This window comes from Polyergus mexicanus, unplaced genomic scaffold (assembly GCF_030449975.1).
Source record: "Polyergus mexicanus isolate NDT 795.1 unplaced genomic scaffold, iyPolMexi1.0 SCAF_8, whole genome shotgun sequence".
NCBI lineage: Eukaryota > Metazoa > Arthropoda > Insecta > Hymenoptera > Formicidae > Polyergus > Polyergus mexicanus.
In genome coordinates, this window is record NW_027223328.1 from 6,127,579 (window position 1) to 6,153,304 (window position 25,726).

Genomic DNA, 25,726 nt, shown 5'->3' on the forward strand with positions numbered 1-25,726 from the left:
TGTCATAACTTGAATATTTTGTTGCTTGTAGCCTTTTCTAAACCGTCGACGCTGTAATTGCAAAATTTAGTATATAAGTCACATATACATATATTTCGAAAATTTATAACAATTATTTTTAAAAAAAATGTGTTTGATAAAGTACCCGAGGAGTTTCTGGTTTCGGGGGGTGTCGGGAAAAACAGTTAGAATCCACGCGCACTCACTCTGGTCCGAGCCGCACTTCGCAAATATTCTCACTCAAACGTATTTAGATGATCGATTTCCGATTGATAAAGTCCTTGTGGTCACCGACAACCTTGAGAACACCGGGAGATTGATCACTAGATCCGATCCGAATCGCAAAACCGAATTCCGAGAGCTTTGTAGACTGTTCTAAAAGCAACGTGCGTTACGAAAGACCGGTACTCACAGAATGATCGAGGATCACCGGAAAGGTCGATATCGACGCAGGAGCGCGGAGAAGGTCCTGAGAGCGTGATTATGATTGGCTGATAGCATGGCGCGATGCTGATTAGATTAATAAGACAGGCATCGGGATTGGGTTGAGGTCGAGTACAAGAGAGAAAAGGAAGAGAAAGAGAACACTAAAGAGAAGGACCAGAGTGAATGAGATGATGTTGAGGAGATTGCGCAAAAGTCGCGATATTTTCTGAACATTCCGCCCGCCTTCTACAACAGCGTTGAAGAATTATGCTATTGGTGATGGTGAGGCCAGATCCGTTGCTGTTTGCTCCGTGGGTGAGGGTTGATCTGGTGTCATCGGAAGCACTGCCAACTTGGTGATAGGCCGTTTGAGTTCTGTTGTGGCCATCTTAAGGGTGACCACTCTGCAGAGACCGTCCGAGCCTAGATGAAGCTGTGTGACCCGAGTGGCCTTCACTTGGCCACAGTACAATTGGACACGGTGCAAATGGACACGTTACAAATGGACACGAGATTGTGCACACGGTTCAATTGGACACAGTGCATTTGGACACAGTAATTTTGGATACAGTAGCTTTTGGACACATAAGAAAATACGCATCGTTTACTTGGACACCGCTCAATTGGACACTGTTCATTTGGACACCGTTCGTTTGGACACAGAAAGATGCGCACCGTTCATTTGGACACCGTTCGTTTGGACACCGTTATTTGCCCACCGTTCGTTTGGACACCGTTCATTTGCCCACCGTTCGTTTGGACACCGTTCATTTGCCCACTGTTCGTTTGGACACCGTTCATTTGCCCACCGTTCGTTTGGACACCGTTCATTTGCCCACCGTTCGTTTGGACACCGTTCATTTGTACACAGAAACATGCGCACTGTTTGTTTGAATATGTAACAGATGGAGAGAAATAAAAATCATTTTGGGAAAATATAATCAGTATTCTTATAACACTTTATACTGGTAAATCTATGTAAAATATGAAATCGTGAAAAGGAGATACATTTGAAGGTTATAATATCTGTCAAAATAAAATATATTCATACTTATATATCTCTGATACTGATGTCATTAATTTTACATTGCTTTTAGCACTTTGTTTAGCCTTTCGCATATTTGGATGTCATGCATGGATACAGTGGGTTCCGCCCCCCCTGCGGGGGGGCTCCACTTCCGGAAGATATAACCTAACCCAAACCTATTTCTTATTTAAAACAAAATTTTGGTGTGGATTACGTCGTATAACTTAAATCAAATTTTGGTGTCCAAACGAACGGTGTCCAAACGAACGGTGGACAAATGAACGGTGTCCAAACGAACAGTGGGCAAATGAACGGTGTCCAAACGAACAGTGGGCAAATGAACGGTGTCCAAACGAACGGTGGGCAAATAACGGTGTCCAAACGAACGGTGTCCAAATGAACAGTGCGCATCTTTCTGTGTCCAAACGAACGGTGTCCAAATGAACAGTGCGCATCTTTCTGTGTCCAAACGAACGGTGTCCAAATGAACAGTGTCCAATTGAGCGGTGTCCAAGTAAACGATGCGTATTTTCTTATGTGTCCAAAAGCTACTGTATCCAAAATTACTGTGTCCAAATGCACTGTGTCCAATTGAACCGTGTGCAAAATCTCGTGTCCATTTGTAACGTGTCCATTTGCACCGTGTCCAATTATACTGTGTCCAAGTGCACCACTCCCGTGTGACCCGAGCAAGAGGCCATTTTGATGGAGGGAATCTCTCATACGTGAGAAGTACAAGAGAGCCGACCTTGATTTGCGTGGAAGGATGATGCCATTTCGATATCGCAAGCTGACGTTGAAGACATTCAGCTGACCAATGCGACCAGAAATGTTGGAATTGCTGCTGAATGAGCTGCCACCGAGATAACCTTTAGAGGGGCACTGCGGAGAGAGATGGCTCCGGAATTGTAGTTGGCGCTGCCCCGATGACGAAGTGCCCGAGGGTGAGGGGTGCCAGGTCTTCCGGGTCGTCTGAAAGTGGACACAATGGCCTGGAGTTGAGGACTGCCTCGATTTGAACTAGAAGAGTCGTAATTTCTTTATAGGTTAGGGCAGTCTCGCCTATAGTTCTTCGCAGATGATGTTTAACCGATTTGACAGCGGCCTCCCATTTACCGCCGAAGTAAGGGGCTGCTGGAGGATTGAAGACCCAAGTGGTGCCGTCATGGGTCAGTAGCTGAGTGAGTTCCAAGAATTCCTTTGATCCCGAGTTGAATAGCCGCTTAAGAGATGTATCTGCCCCCAAAAAATTGGTTCCACAGTCGCTAAAAAGAGTTTGGCAGATACCTCGCCGTCCCGTTAACCGCCGATACGCTGCGATGAATCCTTCTTGAGTAGTCCGTCACTGCCTCCAGATGAACCGCCGAAGTTGAGAAGCAAACAAAGATGACTAACCATCCCTTGTGACACTTAGCCCCTCGTCCTCGCCAAGTTTTGAGAGTGAGGGGGCCGGCGTAATCAACCCCTGTGTTGAGGAAGAGACGAGATGGCGTAATGCGAGATGATGGCAGTTGACCCATGAGTTGCTGTGCCCTTACGCCACGTTGTCGAGCACACCGAACGCAGCGGAAAATGTGAGATCTTACTGGAGCTCGGCCACCAACAATCCAGTAAGCCTGGCGAAGATATGTCAAGGTTACCTGAGTTCCGCCGTGAAGAGTCCTTAGATGAGCGTCCGATATAATGAGTCGGGACAGATATGAATCCCGTGGCAAGATGGCTGAGTGCTTGCATTCAGGGTCCAATTGAGAATGCCTGAGTCGGCCTCCGATTCTGAGGATGCCGGAATGATCGATGAAGGCCGTAAACTTGGCGAGAGGATGAGACTTTGACAAGTGTGCTCCGCTTGCGATGATTGTCAGTTCCGATGAGAAGTACGCCGATTGAACTGACCGAATCCAATATAGTCGTGAAACTTCCAGATCTGCAGGTGTGAGAGGTGTGGCCAGAGAGGACTGTGGTATACTTTTCATCGCGGAACACCGTTGACAGTGAGCCGTAATCCGAAGAAGCCGTGTGAGTGATGAGTAACGATAGAGGAGCTCCCAGAGGTGGTGTTGCCTTACTGTTGAGGAGGTGAGAAAAAGCCCGGGCCGCTCCTCAAGAGTCGCCGCCGAATCTAGCTGTGATATCGTGCTTGGCCAATGTTGAGGAGACTGTACTAGCCACGAGGGACCGTTCCACCAAAGATGATGCCGAGAGAATTGCGCGGAAGAGAGATCACGAGAAGCACAGTCTGCTGGATTCTCCTTGCCGGGAATAACCGCCAATGGCCCTGAGGTACGCGTTCTTGGTTTTGGCGCACACCAGTGTGATGATTGGCTCTGTTGTGTGAGGGGTGACCTTGATGTAAACTACAGCCGCCATGGCAAGTTGCGAAGCATCCGAAAATCCATGAAGCTCGACCGTGGCTGACGGCGTGAGAGACATCCACCGAGGAATCGTGATAGAAGTCAGGTCAGACAGCTCTGAACGGAAGTGCGTCCACCGATCTCGAAGTTGCGGCGAGAGACAGTCATCCCAGCCGACCTTTTCCAACCATAGTTCCTGGAGGAGCGTCTTCGCTCTGATGATTACCGGAAATAAGAATCCCAAAGGATAAAACAGTTGCGCTACTTCCGATAGTATTGTCCGTTTGGTGATGACGGGCCGGTTGGAGGCCTTGCTCTGGAAGACGAACTGATCTGAGTGAGGCTGCCATGTGAGTTCCAAAATCTTATCCTGCGTGTTAGCAAACGAGTGAGGCTCTACTGCTGCGCCGTCCATAGCTGGAATAACTCCGGATGATTACTCTGCCACTTCGCCAGAGGAATGCCGCCCACCTTGCAGAGGTTTACCAGTTGGTGAGCGATAGAGATCAGCTCCGGAAGAGTGTCAGCGCCACCGCAGATGTCGTCCACATACCGCCCCTTGAGGAAAGGGTGGACCGCCAAGGGGTAGTTCTTACCTTCGTCTTCGACAAGTTGAAGGAGGACGCGAACAGCTAAGAAGAGGGCTGATCGGGTGCCATACGTGACCGTCGTGAGTTGATACGGGATGATGTTGAGTTGATCGTCGACCCAGAGGATCCGTTGGAGATCCCAATCGTCTGGATAAACCTGAATTTGGCGGAACATCTTGGTGATATCCGTGATAAAAATGTACCGGTGTCGTCGCACCCAGAGTAAGATATCTGAGATGTCTGGTTGGAGGTTCGCACCCGTGTGCAGAATATCGTTGAGGGAAGATCCCGTGCTGGTGAGGCTGGACCCGTTGAATACCACTTGGTGGTGATACTGTCATCCTGAAGGACTCCATGGTGAGGAAGGTAGAACATTGGTGATGGTTTTGGAGTGGAAGGGGGAACCTTGACCATGTGCTGAAGCTCTTCGTACTCCCGAATAAATGATGAGTACAGATTCTGATAGGTCGGATCCGTTGAGAGGCGCCGTAGTATGCGTTGCAGGCAACGTTGAGCAGTTGCTCGTGACTCCCCTAGATGGCTGGTCTGTAACTTGAGGGGGAGCCGTACGACATAACGCCCAGCACTATCTCGAGAATGGGTGTCCGTGAAATGAGTTTCGCACTCTTCTTCGTCAGGGTTGAGCTGAGTTGTGGAGAATGAGGGAATCTCTTCTTGAATCCAGAACTTCGTGAGCAGGTCGTGAAGCTCATGATCCACCGCGACATGATGAGAACTATGAGCTGTGGCCGATGGTGTAGAGGTCGGACCGAGAACAATCCATCCAAAAATAGTGTGTTGAGCGATGGGCTCCTCCTCCGACCCTTTAATGATATCGGGCTGGATAAACAGTCCGTAGGAGTCGGCACCGAGGATTAAATCTATGGTTCCGGGGGTGAGGAAATCTGGATCCGCCAGCTGGAGTCCGCGAAGGTGAGGCCAACTATGCTCTGCTGTCGCTATAGACGGAAGTGAGGTTGTTAAATTCTTGAGGATGTAAGCTGTAACCTTAATGGATTGCGAAAAGTAAACTGAGTGAAGTGTTAGGGGGACGACACTCCGAGTTCGCTCCGACTGAGATCCACCAATACCTATGATGGGGACAGAGGCGTGCCGTCGAGGTACCTGGAGGATTTTGATAAGTTGCCCGGAAGCAAAGGTGAGTTCAGATCCGGGATCGATGAGCATCCTGACCGAATGAGGCGAGCCGCCAGGTGATCGGATGATAGCGCAACAAGTAGCGAGTAAGACTGCCGGACGAGTGAGATGGAGCGACGACTGCGTGCGTGAGTCATTCTGAAGCCGCTGATGTAGTGCTCTCAGTTGGTGAGGCTGGCGCCGACGTCTGTGTGGCTGCGGTCGAAGGTTACCTTGCCTTGTGTAGCTGACCGACGTGGGGGCGGTTGACCATCCATGTGTATCATGGTATGATGCTTGTTGCCGCATTCTCTGCACCTCTTGGAGTTTTGACAGGCGAGTGCGTTATGCCTGCCCAAGCAATTAAAGCAGAGTCGACGATCTATTACGATGTTGCGCCGCAGATGAGGAGACATATCTCTGAAATGAGGACAAGAGACAATGTAATGAGGGCCAGAGTACAGTGCACATCCAGAGGTTTCCGAAGTCCCGAAGGGGGGGGGGGGGTGAGATGGCCACATAAGCGGTGGCCGTCGATGGTTTGCTGCTGTGTCGTAATGCCGGGGACGCTGAATTGTCCGCTGGAGAGACGCTCAACGTTCCGAATTCCATACTTTTCATGGCTCGAGCGCGGCCGGTCAGAAATGTGTGAATGTCCTTGTATGATGGGGGGTCCGTAGTGGAGCCAAGCTTGACTTCCCATGCCTCTCGGGTGCTTGGGTCGAGCCATTGGACAGTGAGGTGAACCAAGAGATAATCCCAGTGTTGAACAGGGGCTCCAAGAGACTCCAAGGCATTGAGCGCTTCCGTTGTGATGTTGAGGAGGGTGTTGAGCTCCTTGGCGGACCGTTGTGAGATGGTCTTAGTGCGGAATAATCTATCTACCTGGGCCGAAATGAGAAGCCGCTTGTTTTCAAAGCGACTGACAAGCAAGTCCCAAGCGGAGGCGAATGAGTCCTCCGACACTGGCAGGTTGGAGATAAGTTGAGTCGCCTCGCCCATGAGGCTGGTCCGGAGATAATGCATTTTCTCAACATTGGAGATGTCAGCATTCCTGCCGACTAACGATGAGAATAAGTCGTGGAATGGCCTCCACGCTGAGAAGTCACCCGAGAACTGTGGAAGAGTGATCTCCGGAAGATGCCGTCGTGCTGATGTCTGCCCGCCCATTGAGAGGTTGGCTAATTGCCAGAGAGAGGATTAATCCGTTCCTTTTCTTCAATCTGCGTGAGCAATACGGCTTTTGCGTCAGCATAATATAAAAGACACTGATCGTATATCTTTTTTGAAATTAATCGTGATCCAGAAAGAGTCCAGCCTTGGATTCCGCCATTCGCTTGTGAGTCGCTTCAAACTTTTGCCAGTTGTTGTCTATGAGCTCGAGTTTCGCCCTGAGCATTTGCAGTTGGAGAGTGGGGAACGTCGGTTCCTTACACTCGAAAGCCACCGATTTGATGTAGGTGTACCGATTCAGCTGCAGAGAGAATCTTGCTTCGAGATTGGACATGATGAGTTATGCTTGTTTTGTCAGGTGATGTCTAATTGATTAACTTCACTGAAGAGAGAGTGTCCGATGAGCCGTGCGTGTCCGAGGGTGAGAAAGAGAGGTCCGTATACCGCGCACGAGACTCACAAGATGGCCGTAGAGCGCCCTACGCGTCGCGGAGATCCGTTGCCGAGCTCCCGAATCCGTCCGAGCGTCGCCGAACACGCACGAACAACCGAGAGCGACGGAAGTCGGAGAGAGAGAGAGTGAGAGAGCACTACGAGCCACGACGATCACTCACCGAGCGACCGATTCCGTCCGTACATCGCCGAACACGCACGAACTGACGAGCGCGACGGAAGTCTGAGAGCTAGAGAGAGAGCGCGCCGAGGATCGTTCTCGAACTTTCGCCGGTAGCACTTGAAAAGCACACACGTGGTTCTCTTAGTCCGCACACAGAGATGTTCGATCCGATTCACTGAGGAGAAAGTGTTCAATGAGCCGTCCATATCGCGCGCACGAGGCTCACAAGATGACCGTTGAGAGGGTGAGCCTGAGCATGTGTCGCAGAGATCCGTTACCGAGCGCCCGAGTCCGTCCGAGCGTCGCCGAACACGCACGAGCAACCGAGCCCAACGGAAGTCAGAGCGAGAGAGAAAGCACGACACGGATCGTTCTCGAACTTTCGCCGTTAGCACGTGGAAAGCACACACTCGAATTTCTAAGTCCGCACACAGATATGTTCGTTACCGCACCCACCGATCCGTCTCGAAGGACCAAAAAATGTTTGATAAAGTATCCGAGGAGTTTCTGGTTTCGGGGGTTGTCGGGAAGAACACTTAGAATCCACGCGCACGTACGTTGGTCCGAGCCGCACCTCGCGAATATTCTCACTCAAACTTACTTCGATGATTGATTTCCGATTGATAATGTCCTTATAATCACCGAGAACCTTGAGAACACCGTGAGATTGATCACTAGATCCGAATCGCAAAACCGAATTCCGAGAGCTTTATAGACTTTTCTAAAGGCTACGTGCGTTACAAAAGACCGTTACTCACAGAATGATCGAGGATCATCGGAAGGGTCGATATCGACGCAGGAGCGCGGAAAAGGTCCTGAGAGCGTGCTTATGATTGGATGATAGCATGGCGCGATGCTGATTAAATTGATAAGACAGGCTTCGGGATTGGGTTGAGGTCGCGTACAAGAGAGAAAAGGAAGAGAGAGAGAACACTAAAAGAGAAGGACCAGAGTGAGTGAGACGACGTTGAGGAAATTGCGCAAAAGTCGCGAGATTTTCTGAACACAAAGTAATAAACACTTATTGCCAATTTGTGTATTGCAATTATATTAATAGCTTTATCGTTTGATATATAACAATCAATAAATTTTTTTTCATAATATTTGTATGCTCAAGAAACAATTTCTTGACAGTAGAGGAATGAAGTATTTTGAAAAGAAACATTAACATAGTTAGTTATGTTATCAATATTTGGGAGTCCTTTTACACATCATAACCCAGACAGCACAAAACATTCTGAGGATCATCTTGAAAATGTCCAGGACGATTCAGGACATTTGTAGGATGTTTTAAGGTATTATTATAAATATATATATTTATAAAAATTTAATATGCATACATAATTATTTTTAGTTGTGTCGGCTATTTAATATAATTTAGAAATCTTAAGTATTATAATAAGTATTAATGTCCTATAAATGTCCACTGGATAAGCCCTGGGGGTGATTACGATAACTGTGGCCCCCTTATTTGAAAGGTCGTTTCTGAAGACATTTTTGACGAGGAACACGGGAAAAATAGTAAAAAAAATTTCCGGCCAATAGTTTTCGAGATATATCACTTTAAAGTATTGGACATGATAATAAAACTTTATAAAAACGGACCCAACAATGTTGACCTTGATATATGTTGTCAAAATTATGATCCTGAGTAACTTTTCCTTATAATTTAATCGGCGGTCTCTTATAATTTTTGAGATATTTAAAGTTAAAGTTTAATTCGAAACGAAAATTTGGTTTGGGTTATATAACGTAACCCAAACCAAATTTTAGTTTTAAATCAGAAATAGGTTTGGGTTAGGTTATATCTTTCGAAAGTGGTGCCCCCCCCCCCGTAGGGGGGGCGGAACCCACTGCGCCCACGCATATACTTTACAATGCGAAGCGAGGAAATTAAAATAAATAAAAAAATTAAATAAATTTTAACAAAAAAAGTCTATTTTGAAAAAATATTGAATAAAAAATAAATCAAGAAGATACTTGTGACAGTGATCTTCACAACATATGTTAAGGTCAAGGTCATTGGGTCCGTTTTGTAACGTTTTATTATCATGTCCAATACTTTAAAGTGATACATCTCGAAAACTATTGGTTGGAAATTTTTTTTTCTATTTTTCCCGTGTTCTTCGTGAAAAATGTCTTCAGAAACGACCTTTTAAATAGGGGGCCACAGTTATCGTAATCGTGCCAAGCCTTGGATGTCTGTAGGATATATGTGCCCTGTTTATTATATTGGATGTCTTTTGGATTTCCAGAGGATATATAGGGTGTTTCAGAACAACCTTCCATCCTTAAAATGACGTATTCCTGATACGATTCTATGACGATTTTTCCTTTACCAAAATTTGAATTAAAGCGTAATTTTTGAGTTATAAGCAAAAATAGTTAGCAAATCACGCGTCGAGTACAGAAGGCAGTCAGGAGCGGCGCAACGCGCCGCAGCTGACCGTCCGATGCGTGATTACCACCGCATGAGTCGCTAACTATTTTACCTTATAACATAAAATTATGCTTTAAATAAAATTTTGGTAAAGAAGAAAATGTCTTAGAATTACGTCAGGAATATGTATTTAAAATAACGTCACTTTAGCGAAAGTTGTTCCGGATCGCCGCTCGTCGGATGCTGCGATCAGCTGATTGCTACACGCGATGTGTGTATGGTGGAATGTATGCGTAAAAGAAAGGGAGACACAGATAGGGAGGGAGAGAGAGAGAGAGAGAGAGAGAGAGGAAGAGGAAGGGAAGGAGGGAATGAGGGAGAAACGTTTATACATACGCACGCACGTACACATACACTTTTTTTCTCGCTCTCTTTGTCTTTTTTACACAACACTTATACACTCTCTCATTCGGTCACTCATTCACACACTCACTCACTCACCTGCTCACACACAGCGTAGCGAATCTTTATCGTCTTATTATCGTTAACTGCTGCACGATTATTATTTAGCGACGGACCGCGGAGACTGTGCGATCACATTGTTACGTTGCCTAGCGATGCGAGAAACGCGACATGTACCGTGCAAGTGACGACGTGCGTGTGACGCGTGGCGCGTGGCGCGTGATTGACGCGAGATAAGACGAACGATCTTTTAAAACCTTCGCATTACGAATGCGGTAGAAAACATGAAACCTATAATGACGTACTTAAAAAAATTACTTATTTATAAAAATTATAACTATTTCTAAATAATTATTATTTTGAAATCGTCTTATTTCGCGTCAATCACGCGCCACGCGCCACACGCACGTCGCAACTTGCACGGTACATGTCGCGTTTCTCGCATCGCACGTAACAATGTGATCGCGCAGTCTCCGCTGTCCGTCGCTAAATAATAATCATACAGCAGTTAAATATAATACGTAGTATGAAGATTCGCTACGCTGTGAGTGAGCAGGTGAGTGAGTGAGTGTGTGAATGAGTGACCGTATGAGAGAGTGTATAAGTGTTGTGTAAAAGAGAGAAAGAGGGCAAGAAAAAAAGTGTATGCGTACGTGCGTGCGTGTGTATAAACGTCTCTCCCTCATTCCCTCCTTTCCTTCCTCATCCTCTCTCTCTATCTGTCTCTTCCTTTCTTTTACGCACACACTCCACCATACACACATCGCGTGTAGCAATCAGCTGATCGCAGCATCCGACGAGCGGCGATCCGGAACAACTTTCGCTAAAGTGACATTATTTTAAATACGTATTCCTGACGTAATTTTAAGACATTTTCTTCTTTACCAAAATTTTATTAAAAGCATAATTTTATGTTATAAGGTAAAATAGTTAGCGACTCATGCGGTGGTAATCACGCATCGGACGGTCAGCTGCGGCGCGTTGCGTCGCTCCTGCCTGCCTTCTGTACTCGACGCGTGATTTGCTAACTATTTTTGCTTATAACTCAAAAATTACGCTTCAATTCAAATTTTGGTAAAGGAAAAATCGTCTTAGAATCGTATCAGGAATACGTCATTTTAAGGATGGAAGGTTGTTCTGAAACACCCTGTATACATGTGCAATTAATTATTAACATTAATTTTGTGTAATATTAATAATTGAGTTTTGATGCGCACATTTTCATGTATCTAAAATTATTATTTATTTAATATTTCATGAGAAATGTTACTGTCCGCAATATTCCAAAAACTTTACAAAAAATAATATTCAACCGCTAGTTCGTTTGTTTACCGCTATGCGACGCGCAAACTCGTATTTGAGATTTGGTCATGAGAATTATATAAAGCTTGCAAAGAGCAACAGACAGGAAATTACAAATGTAATTATTTTCTAACAGTTCAATTTCTGATGCAATCCCAACATAGGAAATTCAGATATTGGATTGTTTATAAAATATTACACGACTCAAATCCGGAAGCCAAACTTAAAATATTCATGTACAGCATGAAAGCCTCAAATATTAAACAACGTGAACTGTTTTTAATATTAGATTTTTAGTATTAGCAGTAAATAACAGAACACAATCTTAATTTATATTTAAATTTTAAAATTTGTTCCTTGAAACGTATGAAAAATATCTTTAATGTATCCCATAGAAATAGGATGTTCCACAGGATCTCCCTGGGTTCTCCAGAGGTTAGTATTCGGCTATCATTTACTCTTCTTCAGGACATCTAGAGGAGATCCGAGGATTAAAATGGGATATCTTCAGGATATCCCACATGTATATCCTGGATGCCTTTTGGACGTCCTAAGGACATCCTTGTGCTGTCTGGGAAAGTATCATTCAGTTTTTAATTAGCAGTTGTTTTTGCTTTATTGATATAAATAGTTTATTTAGTCATGAGTAGAAATTTATTATCAATTTACATTGTATTCTATTATAATTTATTGCATTCTGTACTGACAAGTTATAAAAGATAGTTTCCCTGCCTAGCATGTTTGCGTGGTTGAAAGTACTGCGTCACAATTGTTAGTAGCTCTTCCAAAAACTTTTCCTTTGGCTTACTGACATATTCTTTCACCTTGTATTTTAAATGATATTGTTGTAAAGATTGAACAAGTATGTTAATGTTATATATATATTGTGACGTTGCCGTCTCGCGCGCGTCCGCCGAGTCCCTCTCCGATCGAAAAGCGCGGATTAAAAGGCCGCGCCAGTCGAATCATTGCGAGAACCGTACCGTTACCTCCAGAGAGGCGTCATTAATTGAGATTTCGAGCTTAATATTAATTTAGTTTATGCTTTTCTTTCGTATGAATAATTCATTTGGGAGCCTCATCGGCGAAGGAGCGGAGAGTCGCTGAAACGTCACGGAAACTACGATCGCCAATCAAGGAAGATCTTAGAGGGGCAAGGAGCCAGCAATTTGGAAATCCAAATTATCTAACGGCCAAGCTAGCTACGTCACGACGGGATCAGGACCCGCACACGTGATGCGCGACGCACGGGACAGTGAGAAAATCCTCGCGCAAGGGCTCAGGCCCGTGCGGATACGGCCCCCGCGGAGGGACTGCAATCCTGCACCCGATGGCGTGACGCGGAAGAGACGGAAAGAAAGGTGGCAGCGATGTTTCCGGCCAAGCCGTTCGCCTTAGACCTCGCGACGGCCCCGCGGAACGGGCCCCAGCGAATTATTATTCGTAATACCGGGGGCGCGCGCATCCCCGTTACGACCGTGAGCGCGCCGCCCGCCGGCTACAACGCGTGATAACGCGTGATTGGTCGCGATAATACGCACCCCGTGTGCGCAGCCCCGGCCGGCCCACAGGTATCGATTCTGGATCGCGACGATCCAGGAAGAGACTGGCGTGAGCTTGCGTGCGAGTAACGGCGTAATCGAGAGGACTGGTTGTGGCGAGAACAATTGCGAGATCGTTGCTGCGTGAACGAGCGGAGAGGATCCCGGCGATCGACGGCGAAGAATTGTGAGCGCGAGAGGACTTCGTCGACCCCTGACCGTCCCGACGGGAGGAAGAGTACCGGTGAGGTTACCCTCCGCCATATTCGCCACTCGCGATTGCGCCCGGAATCGTTTCGTTCTGTCGTCGTCGCCGGGAATTCGTACTTTGGTGTACGGGCTAAGCCCGATTCTTTAGTGTAGATTTTCGCGTCACGGCCACGTCGTCAAGCGATTCGGGCCCCGGAGCCTCGAAAGTATCGGTTCCCGCGGATCGAGACATTACCTCGCGTTTTTAAGAAACCGTGTGTCGTCTCTCTGGAGATTCGGATTCCGTAGATTATATTTGCGTTGGGTCTCGCACGTCTAGCGTTTAAGACTCGTTCGTACTGTATGTCGGTCGTCTGAGTGTGAGTGTGTTTCGCGTCAATTTGTTATATTCTTTTTGTCTCTCGTTTGTGAATCTTCGCGTCGGAACTGTGCGTACACGCCCGATGCATCTGTCTTTCGCGATTATTATACGGGTTACGTGAGAGTGTGAATCGCGTAAATTCGACGTATCATGTCGGCTGTAAAGCACCGCGTCTCGAAATTGTGAGCGCGTTTTGGTGAGAATTTCCTCGCGATTCTTGCATGAATTGCGTGCGTGTGTGTGCCGAGCATTCGATTCTGCGTAATATGTCCGTCCGAAATCGAAGCATGTCTGCGTTGTATTAAGTGCACGTTAATCTTAAGTTGCGTCGTAATAATTTCGCGGTAATAGCGGGCGATAATATCGCCGTTGGCGAGGCAATATCGAGAATTGATGCGGTTTTGCACCCGAATTATAGAAGAACGTAATATTCAATCTCTTCGCAGTGCGAGGCGTAATTCAAGCCGAGCGAACATTCCGGCTGATCTAACGGGTTGGTCTCGGCGTACGCATTACGGGGTTTCGCGCCCCGCGTCTAACACCCAGTCTCGCAGCCGCGTTTCTTTTACTGCAGCCGTATATCCGCGTGGTTTATCATTACTATTCTCGAGGAGCTGCGGCTCCCGCTATTATAATAAATCTGTTAACCTCTTTGTTTAATTGGCGAATTTCTTTTCAGTTGTGTTTGTCGTTTCCGTAATTGTCGCCTCTTGCATAAATTATCGCGTTCGATCAACACTCGCCCTGCCCCTCTACCGTTAGGCGAGCTAGCCAGCCCGTGGCGAATTCCGACAACTTGCTTTTGCGTTTACCTCGCGTTTATTTCGCGTGTTTCGTGAATGGATACGTGAAAGATCGTATCTGGCGCCCAAGTTCGATTCTCGCGATTATCTCTCGGATCTCGTCACGGTACGCGCGGAACTCCTAACATCCCGTTCCCACCTGGCGCGTGGACCCCTTTTTCTCCGTTTTCCCGTTTTTGTCAACGACCATTCCGCTTCTCCCCTTCGGCGAATTAGCTCCTGTTCGTCGACGCAATTTACACCCGCGCAACGGAGAGAACGAGTCGGCGGCCGCGTTTATCGCTCAGCCGCGAGACGGTAGAAAAGTCGTCGCAATATATATATATATATATATATATATATATATATAACCCTTAAAGCCTCAAACCTTGTATTACAGACATGGAAGGAAGAATTAGAATTAGAAAAAGATAGCATTTTTTATCAAAAAACTTACTATCGAAGCCAATGTCTTAGACATTCTTGGTGGAAAATATACCCATATGTAATATTGTAGACTATGTCAGATGACGTGTAAAATTGTAAGCAAACTGAGCACTTTACACGCATTTTTCTTGATTGTTTTTCAAATGTTGATGATAAACAAATATTTTAATTACATTAATTTATAATGTTAATAGTAATTTATTGAATTTTACTACAGTGGATTTGTAAAATTATTTCTACATAATTTGCTCATAATAAAATAATAAGTTACAGTATTCTTGGGTATAAGACGGATTAGTGAAACTAATTCTTTTCCTTAAGTTATGGTTGGACATCAGGGATCTTATTACTTTCTCCAAAGCGAATTAAAAAGTAGGCACGCCAGCGGGTCTCATTGTCGAACTCCATTCTGGATGTTTAGCGGCTCTGACAGAGACCCTCGAACCTTTACTGCTTTTTGTCTCTGTCATTGTTATTTTTACTACCTCCCTAACTTTCCTGCAATTTCTATTTTTCTTAAGATGTGGTATAGTTGTTTCCTATTTATGTTTTCATATGCTGCTTTGTAATGAATAAATAAATAGTATCATGGTATCATCATAAATAAGATGCCCTTAAGATATCTTTTAGAAATGCATGTTAATTCAGCATTCTCAAAATTTAGTTTTTACTTACCAGCTGTTTTTGCTTTATTAATATAAATAATTTATTTAATTATGAGTATGAATTTATTATTAATTCACATTGTATTCTATTATAATCTATTGCATTCTGTTGTATGATTAATGATCTTATTATATGGTAAATATGCATATTAGGTTACACCTTACCGATGACTTTGACCTTGACATATGCTGTCAAGGACATAAGCCTGAGTAACTTTTCCTTATAACTTAACCGGCGGTCTCTTATAGTTTCTGAGATATTTAAAGTTAACATTTGGGTAATAATATAGAGACAGAGAAACAGTCCGCCCCACATGTATAGATGAGAAAGTATATGTGTGGACGCAGTGGGCTCTACTATAAAAAACTAGATATATAGGTTTGCGTTGAATCTCGCTTTGCGTGGAAAATAAAAAAACCCAAAGAGCTTTGTCTCTAAAAATGTAAGTCAACACTTTTGTCATGTCTGATCTACGTAAATACAATGTAAACAACCTTTATTTTTCTTTATTTTATAATAGAAAAATCATTAAAATTGTGAAATCATAACTTTAAATATCTCAGAAACTATAAAAGACCGCCGGTTAAGTTATAAGGGAAAGTTACTCAGAGTTATGTCTTTGACAATATATGTCAAGGTGAAAGTTATCGGTGAGGTATAACCTAATATGCATATTTACCTATTATATTGTATATATATATATAATGATTTTATTAATATACTGCATTACTAATTTATACATTCTTACATTTTTTCTAAATAACATTTGTATGCATTGCTTCTTATTTGATTTTTGAATATTAATTAAAATAAAATCGTATAGGCTCAAAGATATCAAAACTAAAAAATTAAAACATAAACTATAATAATAAGTCAATACCTGAGCTAAAACAGTAGATATAAAGCGTGCGGGAATGTATTAAACCGAAAGCTAACAATGAATACGATTTGAAAAATTATTTATTTTCAACATGCTAAAGTTTTTGTTTGAGACTAGCTATTTGCTTCCTTTGCAACTTTTATATCATTAATTTCCATAAGAATTTATCAAATAGATTACTTACTCTTACTGTATTATTTTTCTTCAATATTAATATATTTGATATAATCATTGATAAATTTATTTTATCTCTGTCTTTATTTTGTTCTCTTTCAAATAAGTAAATTTTTTTGTATGATATTCAATAATTTTAAAATGATTGCCTCTGCAAGAACTATTTTAAACTAAGCATTGCTTTCTTCTTCTTCCTCTCATACTTTTTCGAGAATGTGCAGCATTGCTATTTGCAATCTTCGAGACCTTCCGCCATAACTTTCGCATTCCGTCTATCAAACACTCTACAAAATAGTCAAAGTCATTTTTTTGGAGAATTCAGACTGATAATCGAGAGACTCCACGTTCGATTCCGCTCGGGTCCAATCCTCTCACATACTTTAAAAGTTTTCATATATTATCCTATATAATACCCTCTCTGATTTGTTATAAATATTCTACCTTTCTCATCACTTGATCATTTTGTCTTATCTTAATCTGCATATAAAAAATGTGTTTAAATTTAATTGTATTATGTGTATAAATTTATATTGATACAAAATGATAATATCAACTTATAGACCAGGGTAATTATTTACCATAACGGACCCAGCTCCAATCACGTTGACCTTGATATATGCTGTCAAGGACATAATCCTGAGTAACTTTTCCTTATAACTTAATCGGCGGTCATTGTTTATTAAAAAGTTATTAACAAATAAAGTTTGAAAAATAAAATATTAATTTTTACATAAGTTTGTAATTTCCACGCAAGAAACGAGGTCCATCTGCATCAGAACCCTTTATTTAAATGTGAAACAAGGTCTTTACATAATTAATATAATATTAGAAAAAATCAGTACATATAGGAATCAAAAATTTTATTTATTCTACAGTTGCAAACGTACTGTTTTCATCTAAGAGATACAATGTTGCCATTATTTCAAAAAATTTACGTATTCGTTCACAACCCAGATAGTCAAACCTGCGCAAACAGATTCTGAGCAGAGCTTGCAGTCAATTTTTGATGTCAAAAAAATAACAAATTTTATACAGAATCTGCTCTATCAAACGATGTTGTCAAATTGTTACCAGATGTGCGACAAAGTTTGCTGACAGGCAATGTAAGCAGATTGGTAGCAGAAACCGCGCAGAGCCTGCGCACATAACCTGGTAGCAGATTGATAGCAGAAACTGAGCAGAGTCTGCATAGATAATCTGAGAGCAGATTGGCAGCAGAAACCGAGTAGACTCTGTTTATAATCAGCTGTTTAAATGATCGCGACGCGCATTGCTCTTTTAATAATCCCTGATTTATATTACTATATATTGAAATGTATTTACTTTTATTTTCGATAGCAATGGGATGTAAATGGAGGAAAGAAATTTGATTATAAATTATTTTACATATATTTTATTCATATATATATTATTACATAATATATATAAAATTATTGTGTGTGTGTGTGTGTGTATGTGTATGTGTGTGCGCGTATAAGTGAGTATGTGGGTGTATGCCTTATCATACTTAAAATTTAAAGGACAGTATAAGGAATCAATTAATGAGAGATAGTTAATAAAGGATAGTTCTATTTAATAGTATAGTAAAACTATCTTTTATTAACTATCCCTCACTAATTGATTTTTACTACAATTATTTAATTTTACATATTTAACATCTTGTATCTTGAATGCTTATCCGGACATCGTTTTTGGCTACACGAAAACTGTTCCTTGCCACTCCTTGTCGCTTGGGTATAAATTTACCTAAACACACAAAAATCATAGTATTAAACATTTGAAATAATATAATCTTAAATTAAAGGGAATTCAGTAGGAATGGCGCTAAAAAGTGCCGATATTATTGCAAACACGATACATGTTGTTCCATGTATTATCGATTAAAATGGCACTGAAAAGTGCCGATTCGTCTGTCAACACAGACAGAGACCACACTGGTCTCTCTCTCCTCCTCCTTTCCTTTCTCTTTTTGCTTCTCCATCTTCTCCTTTCTCTTCCTTTCCTCAATGGTCCTTGGATCCTTGGTTTTTGCTTCTTCATTTGATAGTTGACCCTTTTAAGTCGTCGGAGAAAGTCGTACATGAAATCAATGTAAAACAAAACAAATAAATTATTCAAATAAGATGAAAGTTATTAAGATAAAAATATCAATGTCACAATACGTACCTGCACAATGTGATCGTTTTTATCTTTAATTAATATTTTAACTTTCAACATAGAATATATATATTCTATGTTGAAAGTTGAAATATAAAAATTTAAGGCAAGAACAATATGAATACCCAAGTACATGTACAGATATTGACACTTTTATCTCAAACAAATATATATATATATATAATATATAAAATAGTTATTATTATAATATACCTATTAATCGTTAATAGTTCCGGATATATTCGTTTCTTCGTCTTCTCCTTCTATCCTTTCGTCGCTCCACAAATCCCGGTTAATCCTTGCCGCCTCGCCTGTTCGTGTGCGTGAACCACGCATCCTGCTGCGATGTCTTTCCTTTGCAACGCGCAAAGCTTCCCGCATCTGCACTTGGAATTCGGATCGCGTTGGCTTTTGAAAATGTCGATTTCTGCATACAGCTTTTGAAAAAAAAAAAAAAAAAAAAAACATGAAATACGTAAAAGGAAAACATAATATATTAATATTTTTTAAAATAAAAAACGGAAAAATTCATACCATGTATTGCCAAGGTTAGACGAGCGTTATATAAAGGTCGATGTCCTTCTTCTCGACCCCACCAAGTAAACGAGCGCGTAAGTGCATCAGTTAACGCTTCTTTCAAACATAGATTTACGGCTTCCTTTAAGTGAAAGCCGCCGATGTATTGGAAATAATTTACCTGAAAAAAATTAAGATTAATTAAAATTTATAATATATATGTATTTATGAATTAATAAGGTTTTGTTTTTACTTACAACATTGGAATATCCATTGTCATCGATATTTTCAAATGCGTCCATTTGTTGCAACGACGAGATGGGAAGTTCGGCTGGCTTCTACGCATCTTAATATTTTTTGTAATAGTCCATTCATTCTTCTGGAAACAAAAAAAATTAAAGTTAAATATTGAAAATAACATCTCATATTAATAAATATACGGTATATTTCATACTTACCTCAGCTCGACCTCCACGCGATCGAATCGATCCTCTTCTTTCCTGTAATTATATATAAATATTTACAAGTAGATACTTTTGACAAGCACATTTTTCTGTATAAATTTTCATACAAATAAATATGAGGGTACCTTTTTTCTGTGATCTTTTGCGTGGTTTCCTGTGAATAGCCGACACCATATCCTATATTTTCACGATGAGTATTTTTATCACGGCATGTGTCCTGTTCCTGCATGGGCCGAGATCTTGTGCTTTCCTGAAACTCGGGCAAAGTATTATTAGAATAATATGATTTGTTAGCACTTGTGGTAAGTGTAAAACTTTGTGTAGGTGTATTATGTGGGTGTTGGTGTATGATCGGTGAAGTATGCGCGTGTGTCGTGTTTGTCTGTATTTCTGGAATGTACCCTATGTAAGAAATGTTTGTGTGTGCTTGTATATTTGCGTGCGTGCGTGTGGTGTATGTTGTGTTGTATGTGGGTGTGCCATGTGTGTATTATTGTATAAAGTTGTAGGATTCTCATTCAGCATTCTGTTGATGTCTTCGATGTCTTCGTCGATCGTCCCTGAACCGATGGTAGCTACTGTTGTGCTTCTCCTCCGCTTTGTTGGACTTTCATCCGAAGAAGTCGTTTCGTACCGCGATGGTTTAATAATAACGCGCTTTGGCCGATCCATGTATCTGTAAGTATAAAAACACATAATATATTTTGTATATTAAGAATGCACATACACACCTTTATCGTTTATATTTCTACAACATGCATACATGCACATTAATAATATGCAACATATATAAATAATTTGCCAGAAACTCTTACAATCGTATGGTAAAAGAATGCATTTCATACTTTTCGTCTATTCCGTGTGTATCATAGTTGCGACAATGTATTTCGATGATTCTATATCATCTTCATCATTGTCACTGTCATCCAGTGATGTATTTTCGTACAAAGGCATCCTGTAGCATTTCGCGTTCACCTCATTTAAGTTAATAAAAACGATTTCGCTGGTAATGTTGCCACATTTATATATTTGAAAGGCTGAGGATTCCATGCCGATGTTATAGAAATTATCTACTTCTAGAAATCGTTTAATAGCCAAACGATAAGAATAGTTGTCTGCCACAATATTTAAGACGATACAAATCGATCCATCGAGCAAAATACAGCAATTGTTTTGCATATTAGTACTTAGATATATTCCATTAAATTGTATTTTAGAATAATGATGATAATTTTCATCATTATTACGTGGCATTGATACGTGAATAGATGACTCGTTATTGAGATTTTGGCGTGGCCAGTGATGTTTTATTTCTGTCATTCTGTTGCAAAATTGTTGAAGAGGTAAATCTGGCTTTCTACAATACTTCCTAAAAATCGACATATTACTTTCGTATGGAAAAGCGGAAAATGAATTTAAATTGCCAAGACGTTTAACGTCATTAGTGAAATGAAGAAGACCATGGACGTTGTAGTTATTGAAATTTGGACCATAAAGAGAGACACAGCGAAGCACAAATTTTTGCAACGCCAGTTCTGCAAATTTGAGATGTTTTCTCGATGGACACGTTGAGACCAAGACCCTTATAGCACCATGTAAGAGTAGAAAGTGTTTGTAAAATTGTTCGTCCAATATACCATACGTTACAACTGGCCCTATATAGAGAAGAAATTGGCGAAATTCTGTTGCTTTATACTTTGAATATACATCTAAAGATCTAGGGCGTCTTGCAAATTCTGTAGGACAATATTTTTTTTAAATATTTAAACGATCACTAATTCTAGAAATAGATCTTCCCGAAAGCTTCGATATTCGTGAATATTTGCCATGTATCCATGCAGACAAGAGTTTTTTCATAACACCTAAGCATACAAGATGCATATATTCGAAAGGAACTTGCGAAACTATTCCCATTGGCAGTACAGATAATGGGCTTGGACCCTCTTTGTGATGATCTTCATCTATGCATAATAAATATTCTTCATCGGTGCGAAGAGGATGATTCACACCATTAAAGACGTAACGACCTTCGCTTTGTGTACCAGAAATTTTGCACTTAGAACAAGGGTGAACAGACATATGACCACGATGATTTAAAATAAAAGCTCGAACTGGTGCATCAGCTATAAAACATCTTAATTTTATTGGTATTTTACTGCCATGAAAATTTATACCTCCGTTGGACATAATTGATCTAACATCGGCAACAAATTTTTCAAAAAAAATGTTGGGATCATGTGGCTTTTGTGCACCTTTATAAATTCCTACAACTATTGGTTTAATATTTTGCACATTCGACACTCTGCATTGAATCGGCCAAATATGAATACTAGATGATCTGTCTAATGTACATCCATCTGTGTTAAAATCAAGTTCTAATTCTCTAACAACAGTTACAAATGAGGCATTCGAGAGACTTTCAACAATTTCTGTTTCAAGATTAAAGTGAACGTATTCGCCTGGTTCAACATTATATAAAACAACACGATGTCGTGGTGTATTTAGAAGAGTTCTAACATCTTTGGGCAAATTAGAAAAGCAGGTATGTTTTGTCAAAACCGACAAAATACTGTTACCTTGAGAATGCGTTAAATTATTATCAACAAAGCAAGATGCTAAATGCTCTCTAAAAGATGGTTCTGACGAAGTAGTAAAAATGAAGAAGATACACGAGAACCATGTGAAAAGGTGGAAGAAGAGCAAGATGCCGTATCATCCTCTATGTTTATGCAACATCTAATATCAATATTATCCTTTGAGATATTGATATCATTCGAAGAACTACATCCTGCAACTGGTGAGATAGGAATATCCTGCAATACGGAATTATTATTCGACTGTATATGTGTAACGTTACATGTGTGAGAATTTTGCAAGCGCAAGTTCTTCCTTACTTGACTAATAACCCTATTTCGATATCTTATGGACAACTTATGCAGCGATTTCCGCGAAGTGGATAATTTTAAATGAGGTGTCATATTTACATATCTTTCCTATTGCAGGTACGAGAAAAATGTAGTATCTTCGCAGCACAAATCACAAATTCGTCGAGTGTAACACACTGTCTCACAGTTGAACTCGGAATGACCAGTAAAACGTTACGTGCTACGTGTAGTACATTGCGAAACTCAATATCCAATCATGAGCTTCTATAATATGACTCTACCAATCTCTCTTCTGGCGCCATATTAAAGAAACTTGTAATTGGATATTAAGTCCCGCGATATGCTACATGCCACGGGCGCGTTCCATTTAACGATTACGACGCTCACGGTATCATTTCATCTTTGTTGTTCACGGAAAGTTAAACAAAGACAAATGATGCTCGCGAGCATTGCGGTCGTTAAGTGGGACGCGCCCTACATGTAGCGTTTTACCGGTCATTCCAAGTTCAACCGATGTAAGACAGCGTGTTACACTCAACGAATTTGTGATTTGTGCTGCAAAAGATACCATATTTTACCCGCACCTGCAACAGGAAAGATATATGTAAATATAAAACCTCATTATCAATTATTCATCTCGTGGAAATTGCTGCATAAGTTATTGTCCATAAGATAACGAAGTATAGGGTTATGATTCCAGTATATAAGAAAGAACTTGTACTTGCAAAATTCTCACACATGTAATGTTGCATATACGCAGTCGAATAATAATTCATCAATTCTTCATCAATTGCAGGATGTTGTTGTTTGAATATATATATTTCAGAATAATATTGACATCAGACATTGCGTAAATGTATATATATATAGAAGCATCTTGTTCTTCTTCCACTTCTTCACATAATTGTCGTGCATTTTTTTACTTACTATTACTTTGTCAAAACCATCTTTTTGCGAACATTCAGCGTCTTGCTTTGTATATTAATAATTATGTATATTAATAATATATTTTAATGTACTTTAATGCGGTAACAGTGTCTTGCCACTTGAAAAAACATGCTTTCTTCTTTAATTTATCCATAAATGTTAGAATTCTTCTAAATATACCATAATAATAATAATTCTTTATTGATCCCCTTGGGGTTACAAAACAACCATCATACACAACATACAAATAAAAACAACGCGATACATCTTTTTCTTAAAACTAAGCTCTTAATCTATCTCGCAATCTTAACCTATACTCCTTACCCTACCTAATACACACACACACTACGCATCTACGCTGTCTTAAACACTAGCTTAGCCTATGGATCTCCGTTTCCGTTTATTCACATTCTCCCTCATCCACTCCCCTACTCTTCCATTCATTCACCCTTTCCCCCCTTCTTTCTTCCAATTCTCTCATCCATCTCTCCCCCTCCCCCTCCTCCCCTAATACCATCCCTACATTTTCCTGCCACCCACCCTCCTTCCCCCAATCCGTGCATTCCTCCCAAACGTGCTCCCATGACTCCAACCCCCTCTCACACTCCCTGCATTTCCTTCCCTCCTCCCCCTCCCAGTATCTCCCTGCCCTCATCCCATTCCCTAATCTAAATCTTGCTACCCTTTGCCATCTACTTTCCCCCCATCCTTTTTTTAAATACCCCGGCACTCCTTCCCCTTTTACCCATTTATACCACCTATTATATTCCGACCCCCATATCCTCTTCCATCTTTCTTCTTTCTGCAACTTTCTTTCTTTCTCAATCATCTCCTCCCCCCTTAATTTCGCCATCTCCTCCATTTTCCACTTCCTTTCCTCTATAAATCTCCTCCTCCCATCCTATCCCTTCCTTTCCCCTCCTAATCCTTCCCTTCATCTCCTCCCAACACTTCCTAGCCAGCTCTCCCCCCTTACCCTCCTCCAATTTCTTCTCAAAATTCCAAGCTCTCTTACCCGCCCTCCCCCTCAACAAATCCCTCTGCAATTCCTCCCTTACCATATATCCCGGCGTATACCTTTCCACTCCTAACACCCACTTCAAATACCTGTCCTGCAATTTTTCCACCCTCTCCCTTTCCTTCCAACCCCACACCTCCACCCCATAACTAACCACCGACCATACTAGCTTATCAAACAACCAAATCCTTTTTCCCCAATCCCCCCCAAACCTCCTTTTTCCTATCCCCCACACCTGACCTAATAATGCTGCTCCCTTCCTAACCCTTTCCCTCACATGCGCATCCTGTTTTCCATCCAACCTCACCGTATATCCCAAATACTTAAACTCCCTCACCTCCTCCAACAATTTTCCCTTCCAAAACCATTTTACTTTCTTCCATCTCCCTCCTCCCTTCCTACATCTCATTACTTTAGTCTTCGCCACATTCACCTCCAAACCCTTCCTGTCCATATAACTCTCCAACTTTCCTATCATCCCCTTCATTCCTCCTTCATCCTCCGCCAACAACACTATGTCATCCGCATACGCCAAGGTATACACCTTCCCTCCCCCCAGCCTGACCCCACCCCACCCTCCCCTCCTCAGTTCATCATCCACGTCCGCCAACAACAACGTAAACAAACATGGACTCAACGGGCAACCCTGTCTCACCCCTCTCACTGTCCAGAACCTCTCCCCCTCCCTTTCCCCCACCCTCACCCTACTTACCGTCTCCCTCAAAACCTCCCCACACCTCTCAATTAGACCCTCCCTTACTCCTTTTGCCCTCATCGCCTCTATTAACACCCCTCTATCCACGGAATCAAAAGCCGCCTTTAAATCCAAAAACATAGCTATCATTCTGCCTCCTTTCTCTCCCACCTGCCTATTAATTAAATAATTGAGCACATATGCGTTGTCTATCGTCCCTACTCCCTGTCTGAACCTCGTCTGACTTGCCGGTATCAACCGCTTCCGTTCCACCTCATTCCTCAACCTTTCCGCCAATATCGCTACATACACCTTATACCCCGTCTGAGTTAACGTTACCCCTCTATATTCCTCTACCCTATCCCCCTCCCCTTTTTTCAGTATCGGCACTATTATCCCCTCCCTCCATTCTCTTGGCCACTCTTCCCCTTTCCAAATCCTTCTACACACCCCCCAAATCCCCTCCTCCACCTCCTCTCCTCCATACTTCCACACCTCATTCGGTATTCCATCCCCCCCCGCCGCCTTGCCATCCTTCAA

At 41.9% G+C, this 25,726-nt stretch overlaps 3 protein-coding genes and 1 pseudogene across 3 annotated transcripts; all 4 read right to left on the bottom strand.

Moving 5' to 3' along the window:
- Positions 1-2,324: 2,324 nt before the first annotated feature.
- Positions 2,325-3,426, bottom strand: LOC138935266 (uncharacterized). Its single transcript, XM_070299714.1, has 3 exons — positions 3,094-3,426; positions 2,849-2,918; positions 2,325-2,689 (listed from the first exon to the last, which is right to left on the bottom strand). Exons 1-3 carry the CDS (start codon positions 3,424-3,426, stop codon positions 2,325-2,327), a joined length of 768 nt encoding a protein of 255 aa, XP_070155815.1.
- A 247-nt stretch (positions 3,427-3,673) lies between these two features.
- On the bottom strand, positions 3,674-5,582 carry LOC138935267 (uncharacterized). Its single transcript, XM_070299715.1, has 3 exons — positions 4,653-5,582; positions 4,401-4,551; positions 3,674-4,221 (listed from the first exon to the last, which is right to left on the bottom strand). The coding sequence occupies exons 1-3, from the start codon at positions 5,580-5,582 to the stop codon at positions 3,674-3,676; spliced, it is 1,629 nt and encodes a 542-aa protein (XP_070155816.1).
- A 131-nt stretch (positions 5,583-5,713) lies between these two features.
- Positions 5,714-6,701, bottom strand: LOC138935268 (uncharacterized). Its single transcript, XM_070299716.1, has 2 exons — positions 6,130-6,701; positions 5,714-5,951 (listed from the first exon to the last, which is right to left on the bottom strand). Exons 1-2 carry the CDS (start codon positions 6,699-6,701, stop codon positions 5,714-5,716), a joined length of 810 nt encoding a protein of 269 aa, XP_070155817.1.
- A 13,813-nt stretch (positions 6,702-20,514) lies between these two features.
- On the bottom strand, positions 20,515-21,849 carry LOC138935355 (uncharacterized; annotated as a pseudogene).
- Positions 21,850-25,726: the final 3,877 nt, after the last annotated feature.